The 11,545-nt window shown below is 39.5% G+C and overlaps 1 protein-coding gene across 1 annotated transcript; it reads left to right on the forward strand.

Annotated features, from left to right (window-relative positions):
* Positions 1-9,136: 9,136 nt before the first annotated feature.
* LOC126752455 (proteoglycan 4-like) lies at positions 9,137-11,323 on the forward strand. The gene is made up of 2 exons (XM_050463257.1): positions 9,137-9,255; positions 9,346-11,323. The coding sequence occupies exons 1-2, from the start codon at positions 9,202-9,204 to the stop codon at positions 11,236-11,238; spliced, it is 1,947 nt and encodes a 648-aa protein (XP_050319214.1). The 5' UTR covers positions 9,137-9,201; the 3' UTR covers positions 11,239-11,323.
* Positions 11,324-11,545: the final 222 nt, after the last annotated feature.

The following is an 11,545-nucleotide window of genomic DNA, read 5'->3' on the forward strand; positions in this document are numbered from 1 at the left end:
CAACAAAGCAAAGCATCTTTACTGGCAAAGTACAAGTATTTCACACAAGCAACCTTTTTGTGGATCAGCCATAGTGTCGGGCGAAAGATATAAAGCAAAAATAAAAAAAAAAATATTATTAAAAAAATGAAATGAAAATGGAACGGTAACAAACAAATTTTCGAATCCTTTTTCTTTCCGCACACCCACCCACCAGCAAAGTTACTCACATCCGCGGCTGCTTGGCATCCTTTTTGAGATAACAGACAGTTACATATCCCAATGACTGTCTGAGCTCATGCCAAAGTGGCGCTGCCTTTTTCATTCCCGCCACACTCATCCCCGCCGCAACGCGTTGCCCAGCACACAGCCGTCTATTCATGCTCGTAGTCTACACTGGCGTCGAAGTTCCTTCCAAGGCACTCATATACCGTTATACCCGCAAAAAAAACACCAAAAAGCATAGAACTCACGCCTCTTATTTCCTTTGCAACACCGTACCGTTCCCTCTACACTCCAGCACACATATTTGCTTGCTGATAAAAGCGAATGATATCTGCTGAGACCCTTTTTTAACACCCTCCACCCCATTCCAACTAACTGGTGCGGGTGCTCCCTTTCTAGTTTGCACACTTGGCTCGTTGCTTTGGCGCGCCTTTGCACATTTTTATGGAAATTATTATGAGCATCAGAAAAAAAAGCGAAAAACATGCGAAAAAGTAGAAAGTAAAGCGAACGAATGTCTGTGAAGATAGCGTCCGGATAACCGACATTCCGCCATCTCCGAGCTGACCGTAGCACTGCAAACCTTCACAGCGTCGCCAACTCGAGCCTTCTCCCATGCACCTTCCTGCCTTGCCAAACGCTGCTACTAGTTTATCGCACTGCCCTACTCCACAGGGTGTCCGCCGACTTGGTCGAGCATACCTTTGACGGGTCTAACCAGCCGCCGCTGTTCGCAGGGGGGTCGGTGTAAAAAAAACGTGGCCTCAGAAATACAAACAGATAGGTACTCTGGGATATATAAGACCAAACCTAAATACACGCAAACGCCCCCCGCCAACACACACCCATACAAGTACATACATACTTCCGAGCATTTGTTGGCTACCCGTCAACTTCCTGCATCCCTTTTAATGCCGCACTCCATACCCCCGTTTTTGTAATTCGCAATTTCACTAACTTGTTTTTGTTGCTGCGTTTTTCAAGGATTTTTATATAAAATAAAATTCAGCTTATTCCTCTAATTTTTGTTTTGTGGCCGTTACCATGGTCCCAAATAAACTTTGTTTTACATTGTATTTTTCCTCCTTTTTGTGCGGGGATCTAAAAGGCAGCGCGCACAGTTCGCTTCAATTTCTTTTTATTTTTCGGGTATCAAACCCAAAACGCCACAAAAACAACAAGGCCGAGAAAAAATACCCAACGAGTGTGGGTTAGGCGCGTAAATTCGGGCAGGAAAGCGGCATGTGGGTGGGTCGGTGCAAGCCGAAAACCAAACGAACTGGCACAAAGCACAAGCGTCAACAAAATCGTTATGAAAAAAAATAAATATATTTTCTATAAAAAATAAGAAAAAAGTGCGCCATAAAATATACAAATAAAATAGAAATTACATTTCAATCGAGTTGTCTTTCGTTGTATGCGTCGTGTGTGTGTGTGTGTGTTTGTGTGATAGTGCATGTCAAAGGCCACCACTCGGTCCAGTTTTTTCGCAGTGGTATAAATTATGAAATAATAGTTAAAAAATTTTAGAAATATCCATTAGAAACGCAATGATGGGTGTGGGTCCTCGACAAAAAATTAATCACAACACAAGCTCTTGCATGTGTGTATCCATGTGTTGTATATGTGTATATAGTGCAGGTGGAAAAAATGTTGGTCTGACGGCTTTTGGAAACTGTACTAAGGATTGAAATAATATGAAATTGGCAATTTAAATTTATTAAATTAGAAAAAACTATTATATGGATAGCAAATTTACGTTTGATGTGCGAGCGAACAGCAGCTTTATTAGCAATTTTATAAAAAAATAATAATAATAATTTTAATAAAAGTGCTACTGTTGAGTACAGCGTACGGACGAAATATTTTAATTGATGTAAAAATGCTGAAAATTTATACTTGTATATTCGACATCTATTGACAAAATACGAAAAGACTTTTTCGACTACACAATATTTTAAAGGCTTTTATGCCTGTACCATAACAGGTCAGTTGAAGGTTTCCCCGGCTGACACATACGTGGCGCTACTAGAGTTAAATCCATATGATTTTTAGTTAGCCCTTACTTTAAGAAGCCGGATGTATAAATTTAAACGCTGTCGGATTATTAGTTTGTGAATTAAGTATGTCATTTTGGGTAAAGCAATTTTTGTTGTTCTGAAAAAAATGGATAAAAAGATATTTCGGGTGGAACAAAATTCTGTTGAAGCCAAGCTGTCGATTGGTCAATATTATTTGGACTCTGCACCAAAGAAATCAACATTTGCAAAGTGTCGTTTTGAGTTTCAACAAAGCGAAATGGGCACCGACGACGATAAAGGCAGTGAACGCCATAAAGAGGCTTTACCGACGATAAATTCAAAAAAGTTCTAAAAATCATTTTAGATTGCCTTTGAGGGAAGCTATTCGAGATATTAGGCATTCTAAATATATCAACTGAATGTGTAAATCATATCTTTCACAAAAATTTAGGTATGAGAAAGCGATGTGCAAAGTGTGTGTCGAGCGAGCTCACTTTTGACCAAAAAAAAGATGAGCTGAGGAATCGGAGCCGTGTATCATTTTCATTTCACTCCGAATTCCAATAGACAGTCACTCGAGTGGACTGCACACGATCACACGATGAACCCGCAACAGTAGGCTGGCAAGGATATGGCGCAGGGAGTAATTTTTATTGACTACTGTGAAAAATGAAGAACCATCATGAGATACTATTACATAACGTTATTGGACCGTTTGAAGGACGTAAGAAGCCGAAAAACGGCCACATTTGAAGAAAAGAAAACGCTGTTTAACCAAGACAATACACCGTGTCACAAGTCAATGAAAACTATATTGAAAGTCCATGAATCGGACTTCGAATTGCTTTCGTATCCAGCGTATTCTCTATATCTTGTTCCCAGTCACTATTTCCTGTTCTCAGACCTCAAAAGTATATTCGATGGGAAGAAATTTTCGTCGAATAAAGGGGTTATCCCCGAAACCATTTTTTTGTGTAGTAAGAAGAATTTTTCATTAAACAGGTAAGGAAGGTCTAAGTTCGGGTGTCACCGAACATTTAACTCTCGCATGATAAAGTGATAATCGAGATTTCATTATCCGTCACTTACATATTTTTTTATTTTGCTGTAAAATTAATTAGATTAGTAGTTCCTGAGATTTGGTTTTTCGTCCATAAGGAAGGACTAAGTTCGGGTGTCACCGAACATTTTATACTCTCGCATGATAAAGGGATAATCGAGATTTCATTATCCGTCATTTACATGTTTTTCAAATACCGTATTTGTGTAAAGTTTTATTCCGCTATCATCATTGGTTCCTAATGTATATATTATACAGAGAAGGCATCAGATGGGATTCAAAATAGCGTTATATTGGAAGAAGGCGTGGTTGTAAACCGATTTCACCCATATTTCATACATGTCATCAGGGTGTTAAGAAGATATTATATACCGAATTTCATTGAAATCGGTAAAGTAGTTCCTGAGATATGGTTTTTGGTCCATAAGTAGGCGACGCCACGCCCATTTTCCATTTTTAAAAAAAGCCTGGGTGCAGCTTTCTTTCTGCCATTTCTTCCGTAAAATTTATTGTTTCTGACGTTTTTTGTTAGTCGGTTAACGCACTTTTAGTGATTTTCAACATAACCTTTGTATGGGAGGTGGGCGTGGTTATTATCCGATTTCTTCCATTTTTAAACTGTATATAGAAATGCCTGAAGGAAACGACTCTGTAGAGTTTGGTTGACATAGCCATAGTAGTTTCCGAGATATGTACAAAAAACTTAGTAGGGGATGGGGCCACGCCCACTTTTCCAAAAAAATTACATGCAAATATGTCCCTCCCTAATGCGATCCTTTGTGCCAAATTTCACTTTAATATCTTTATTTATGGCTTAGTTATGACACTTTATAGGCTTTCGGTTTTCGCCATTTTGACGGACGGACGGACAGACAGACATCCGGATTTCAACTCCACTCGTCACCCTGATCACTTTGGTATATATAAGCCTATATCTGACTCTTTTAGTTTTAGGACTTACAAACAACCGTTATGTGAACAAAACTATAATACTCTCCTTAGCAACTTTTTTGCGAGAGTATAAAATGGAATCACACAGCTGCGCATGAGTCAGAAGACTTGTTAGCAAAAGGTTACACCGAAAGGCTACCCATTTGCTTGAGCATATGCTCTACACTATTCAGTTCGCTACCCTCCAACTCTTGACGAATCAAAAACAGCTATTATTTCCAAAGTCGACAGAAACTAACTAAAAAGTTCTTCTCAGTTATTTTTTTATTGTTTGCCGAGGAACGATGATAGGTCTGGTTAATAGATGACTCTTCGTGAGATCGCACTTGGACATATACAAGCAGTCTTTTCTGAAGCCAAGAAAACAGAACTCATGTATTTGATCATATAAGTCAGCAAAGCGTTGAGATATTTCCTGCTGTTTCTGCAGCAAGCACACTTTAAGATTATTCCATCATGCACGATGATACGGCAATGGCTTCCATAACTAGGGAGAGGCTTGTTTCACGGATGGGAAAGAGCTCACTGGATCTCTTAAGATCGATATTCTATCAAAAGGAAATTGCACATAAAGCGATAGTAGCCCAGCGCTGGATAAGCTCCCCCAAATCCCATCTATCCAATAGTAGAACACATGAGGAGAGTGGAATAGGTACCACTGATAGAGGGGCTAGGATGTTTTTTTTTTTTGTTTTTTGTTAGGTCGTCAGATTTACAGTTACCTGTGTTTCCGCTGTGTCCTGGTACCCATACTAAGTAGTCTTATGGCTAATTCATCGTTGTCATCAATAACGAGACATTCTTTACCCAACTCTGAATGCACGGTTAGAAATTCTCTACCCCTATCCCTCCCCAGCTCCTACTCCCTCGCAGGTAAGTGGACAAAGAAAAAGTCGCCAGTGTTTGCATTGGTCAAAGCGTGTGAAAATTTCTGAATGTTCAGACACGTGTTCAGTTAGAAAACCAGATTATCTGAGTAACCTTCACCGCCATAGACTTTCCGGCGACATCTGTGTATAGTCAGAATAGTATTAACGAACTTGTTGAAACTTCAATTTTGTATACTTCATCTATAATCGGTATGTTTTTAGCTAAAGATCAGAACTTTATAACTGTATAAACATATAACAGTGAGAAAGATATAGTTGTCGAGGGATATATAGTCGAAGCTTTCTAAAACAAGAGGTTGTGCCATATTTCTAAAAACAATTGTATCACCGAAAACTCAACCGTACACATGTGTCTATTAAGCGTTAACTTAAGAAAGTTATGTTCGAAAAAATAATTCATTTCTACATTCCAGACTTTTTTCTGATCAAGAAATACTGCTGCCTTCAGGATTCTATTAACTCAACAAAGGTGATATACATGGCAGGCTCAACCTTCGCCTAAAGCCTATTGAACTTTTCCCGATAACAAATGTTATGAGAGATCTTACACCATCTGAAATTCTCTATTGAATCCCCGAACTGCAATGGAACGCTCTACTCATACTGATCCAAATTCAACTTACTAGCATTAATGTTAAATAATAAAATCTTATACTGATGAATTAAAATTGAGATGTTTTAAAGACAATGAGTTCTGCGTAGAAACGCCAGCAGAAGCAGAGAAAATTGCATTGTTTTCTTTCAACAGCAACCATTCAGAGGATGTTGGGAAAAATCTCTTAAAAACTAAAAATCTTCTCGGCTCTTTCTTAGAGCAATCTTGGACAAAGAACTCATTTGTTGGCGTTCCTTATGCTGTATGTAGTATATATAATTTAACATAACCTCATTTGATATTTAAAAAATGCTTTTAAAGTAACAAGATTAATACTGGAATCTCCCTAAATTTTTGGCCAATTTCATTCATATATGCATTTACTTTGTACTTATATAAATTAGCTCATATCGATTGCCATAATCATTCAAAATATCGAATTATATTTATCTTAGATCTGACCTAGAACGTGCAAGAATTGAAGAGTGGCGAATCGAACGGATATGTAGCATACACACACAAAAACAATACTTAATAAAAAAGTTCACAAACTCTCTCCTTTAGTATTTTCTGTAAATATATCATATATTTATTGCCGTTATTATATTATTTTAAGCAGAGCGCAAACAAAGCGAACTTGGAAGTTGCCAATCGAAGACTGCTAGCGACCATAGCGGATTTCCTGAATATTTGTAAACAATTTCAATTTTCGAATGGATGAAAACGCTCCAGCTCTGAAAGTATTCGATGCAGTACCCGCCGGGAAGGAAGAAGGGGAAGACCTCCACTCTGTTGCGGAGATCAGGTGGAGAAGAACCTGGCTGCAATTGGTATCTCGAATTGGCGCCAAACTGCGAAAAGTAGAAACGACTGGCGCGCTGTTGGAAACTCGACTATTACCAGGCAGGCGGTGTCTACGCCAATAAAGAAGAAAAAGAAATAATTTCCATAACGATTTTACTCTTCTTCCCTCATATCTATATAAATGAACTGCTCCTTATTTTTACTATAATTAGCATCTATTTAGATGCGTTTAAAGCGCTTATATGAACCATATATAATCAGATGTCCATAAAGTTAGTTTTTATATATTAAACAATAATTTCTAAAAGTTGCAAGCAATATTCTGATAATTCCGCAACACCAGACAGACTAATCCCTAAACTCGCTTCAACCAACCACACGGTACCAAAACCCTATCTAGCACCCGTAAATGCATAATTAGTTGACCTCTAACTCACCTCAACTGATAAGCGGCGAGTAGCCGGCGAATTCATTTACACCACATTGATATAATGTTTATATTTATATTTTCTAGAAATATATGTAAATATATATACATTTATAAATTTTCCTGTGTTTATAAGCATCTGATTAAATACAATATGCTTAGACATAAATCATATTTGAAAAGGTCATTAACGTTCGCACTAGTTTTTAAAATTATCGTCTTAGGTGAGTTATATGTAATTCGAAACAAATAGAGATTTTTGTGGTAAAAACTTAGACTTGTTACCTCGACTCAGGCTTAGGCTGTATATAGTAACTTTATTATAAAATCGAACTAATTCGTAAACAAAAGAAGCCTAAGTTCATAAATAGTTTCTGTAAAATGGTGCTTTATAGCGTACAGATAGAGAGCCACACGACTTTTTCGTCAAACTCCGAGAAAGAATTCGAGTAAGTTTAGCGTTCGTACACGCATATGTGTGCGTAGAAAAAGAAATAGAGAAGAGATACTAAAAAATTAGATTTCATGCGGTAAATAATATTTTTTCGGCAATTAAAAGTAAGTAAACAAACGTATGAAAACAAAGAATGAAAATAAATGCTAGGGATTTTTTTTCTTAGTCATAGATTCACGATTTCCGGCAATTTGTGTATTATTTAATAAAAAGCGAATGACAGTGGCATAGATTTAGAGGTATTTGAGAGGCAACTGTAATTTTAAACAGAAAGCCAGAGCAAAAGTTGCTTGAAAATATTTATGTTTCGAAACAAATCATTTCAAAAAGAATTGGAAATCTACTTTCTCTAGACTTAATGTGACAGAATTAAATAGGGAGGGTACTATCTTCTCTAAGAGTCTACAACCATTGGCGTACGCCGATTACATTGGTATCATTGGCTTCAACAACCGCGCCGTTAGGTGTGCGTTCTTCAGAATGGATACGGAAGCGAAGCAAATGGGCAAGATGAACGAGGGCAAGACGAGATATCTCCTGTCAACAAACAAACAGTCGTCGTACTCCCGACTAAGCTCGCATGTCACTGTTGACAGTCATAACTTTGAAGTTGTAGATAATTTCGTCTAATTAGGAACCAGTATAAATACCACCAACAATGTCAGCCTGGAAATCCAACGCAGGATAACTCTTGCCAACAGGTGCTATTTTGGACTGAGTAGGCAAGTTCTCTCTCGACGAACAAAGACCAAACTAAATAAGTCACTCATAATTCGCGGCCTGCTATATGGTGCAGAGGCTTGGACGATGACAACAACTGATGAGCCGACGTTGCGAGTTTTCGAGAGAAAGGCGAAAGATTCTGCGAAAGCCACGGCGAATATCGCATTCGATGGAATGATGAGCTGTATGAGATATACGACGACATTGACATAGTTCAACGAATGGACTTACTTGCGCGCTGTTGTTAACCCCATATAACCGCGTAAGCGGTGACAATACCAGCAAAGAATAAGAAGGACCAATGATTCTCTATGCGCATATAGCATACCCATCATTATCACTCTAAACTCAATATGATTCAATCAAAAAGGAGTTTCATCACTGAACATAATTTTTCGTGAAAATCCGGATCGGTGGCCATCTCGTGTTGGTACTTTTTATCGAACCGACGACATGTTTGCTGGTTGTTCAGCTTCAATTCTTAAATGAGTTGGATTTTGTAAGCCCTGCGGATGGCCTAATTTTTGGGTATTCTTGAATATTCTGCCCCAAAGCAGAAATATTGTCTTCGGTGCGCACTGTACGCTGTCTCTGAGGTTGCGCTTTATCCACTATAGCAAACATGGTTTGTAACCTATCCATACTTGTCCAAATGACCTACTGTGCTGGGCGATTATGTCGACCAAACATTGGTTACAATTTTTTTAGAAAAAATTTAGATCAAGCTCTTCGTTGGTCAGCTTTGCTACAACAAGTCCATAATTTAATTCCCCGCGCTCCCCTATTGATCTATGTACTACCTACTACGACTACCTATTCTAATCTACGCCGCCACTATAGTGAGATGATGAGTTGACCCCAAACAAGTGATAACCCCGATTCAGTCGAATCAAGACTTATATGTAAAACTCTTATCGCCGTTTTGAGTAAACCTAATGAGTGAATAGCAAATTTCAGATTATTATTAGCTTAAATATAATGTAAATAAACATATTTACTAACGGGTATTTTGCGACATTTATTATGCGAAACGAACAGTTTCTGCTTAGAGCTCGCCGTGAGCACAACAAATATGTGGAGTAAAAATAAGTTCATTCAAATAATTTGGGCACTGCTGCTGCTACAGGTAAGGAAGAAACAATTAAACATGAAATATTTATAAAAATTAGATTCTTCGACGTTAACATTTTTCACAAATCGCATAAACATTTTGCAGTTGGTAGCTGCCGGCATTACAAGACAAGGCAGGAGGGCTGAAGATTATGCGTATCCCAACGCCAATGGAGATGTGGATGCCGATGGCTTCCATACATTCACACGACAAGGCGTGACATTGCGTATCCAGCCACGTACCAGAACCATACGCATTGACGGTAGGAACGCCAGCCCGGCGCAACTGTTGGAGCAAGCCAAGCAGGCAAGACAACTGGAACTGCTAGCCGTGCGCCAGCTACTAAACACGCGACATCCCGTGAAGCGTACAAGCTTCGAAAATGGACGTAAGCAGACGATCACATATACGCTGGAGCCAGACGGCAGCATTGTATGCAAGATAGTGGATGATATTGATATGGACGATGTGGATCGCCGTTTTGAAGAAATTTTCCAAAAGCAGCGCGAGAAGCAAGCGAAAGAGCAACCGAATAAAATCGCGGATTGGGAATGGTCTGAGGACAATGATGAACCGGCGCAGCGTCCAATATTTCGCGCGCCGTTGCAGCCTTATCCTGCAGGTCAACCGTACGTACCAACACCACCGCAATCACCACAACCGGCTGAGCAACAGCCAACGTTCTACCAGCCACCACGATTTCAACCAGCTTGGCCGACGCGTGATCAAGACGATCCCTTCAATCCACCTGGGCTGCCTACAATGAACAGTTTTGATGATGATGAGGAGGATCTTTTTGATGCATACGATAAGGCTTATCCTTCACCGGTTGGGCCGACAAACACGGTTTCGAACACAAACACCTATAAGGATAATACGACTTTAACGACCGCTCCAAATGAGTGGAAACGTAAAACGGTAAAAACTTCGACAAATACACAACCCCGACCGGTAGAAGAGGCATCTACGACAGTGCGTAATGTACCAAATTTAGAAGATTTTCTCAGAGAACAATACAATCCTAGCCCGAAGACCCAACCAGAGCCAGTTACACCCAGCACGACAACTTCAACCACACCTAAAATCATAAAGACTATCAATGTTCAGGACTTACCACCCATAGCTTTACTGAATCCCAACAAGCAGTTACATGAACAATTCCTACAACCACTCACACCCAACGCAGCCGGTGAACAACCAAAACCCATTAAAACACTGCGGGTGGATAATATACCACCCAGTTCGGTTCCAGATACGGATACCGATCGTTATGAGCAAAGAAAAGTACAGACGATTACGAAAACCATCCATGGCAATCAGATGCCAACAGCAGCCGATTTAGATCCCAAAATGTTGGATATGTTACAACGTGCCGGCATAACACCTGAAGACATTGCCAACGCGAATGGACAAACAATAACAAAGACTCGCGTTGAACCCGACGGTCGTACGGTGACCACTACATATCGCATAAATCGCGGCAACACGCTTGCACCTTCCTCTTTCGATGAACCCAAACGTGGCGCCACATACCCTGAAGATACAAACAACTGGCGTCCTTATGGTGTACCGTCGGGTTTCCGCGTCCCGCTGCCACCTAAACATCAGAGTGCTAGCCATTTTGGCGTCGACTTCACACCTTTCTCCGCTGGTTCGGTGGTGGCTGCTGTCACCACAACTACCACTGCGCGACCATTGGTACGCGACCGTGAGCCCTTGGAGCCGCAAGATGAAGATAATGAAAATGCCGTCACTTTAAATCCTTTACTCATACATCCGGTACAACCGGTCGTCACAAAGACCTTGGCTGCTGGTGATCCGAACTTGATCAGGGTCAGAAGCCCTATCGCGGAATTTTTGATCAAATGCGGCTTATCGGTGCCTGATTTGCGGGCCAATAAAGGCGAGTATGTCAGAACTTTTCTCGATCCGGATGGAAGTGTACTAACAGCTCGATTTATACTAACTGGTCCAATTTTGCACTCGTTTCAAAAGTAATTAGTTACTAGATAGTTTATATTTCTTGCCTGAATAAAATATATTTACGAATTTAATAAAAATTAGATGAGACATTTGTTTAAAACTTTTGTGGCATTTTCAATGAGATATTCGATTGATTCCGAAAGCGGATCCTTCTCATTTTTTAGAACTACAAAATATGGATTCTCGAAGTCGCCTCTCTTTGTACCAAATGGAAAAAGAATTTAAAAATGTTGAGAATTTGATAAATTTTGGTTGCACCTATTTTTTAATAGACAGTTTTGGAGACACCTGATTCTACTTCTTTGTACTAAGGAGTCAATTT

The sequence above is a fragment of the Bactrocera neohumeralis genome, chromosome 3, assembly GCF_024586455.1.
Source record: "Bactrocera neohumeralis isolate Rockhampton chromosome 3, APGP_CSIRO_Bneo_wtdbg2-racon-allhic-juicebox.fasta_v2, whole genome shotgun sequence".
Taxonomy (NCBI): Eukaryota; Metazoa; Arthropoda; class Insecta; order Diptera; family Tephritidae; genus Bactrocera; species Bactrocera neohumeralis.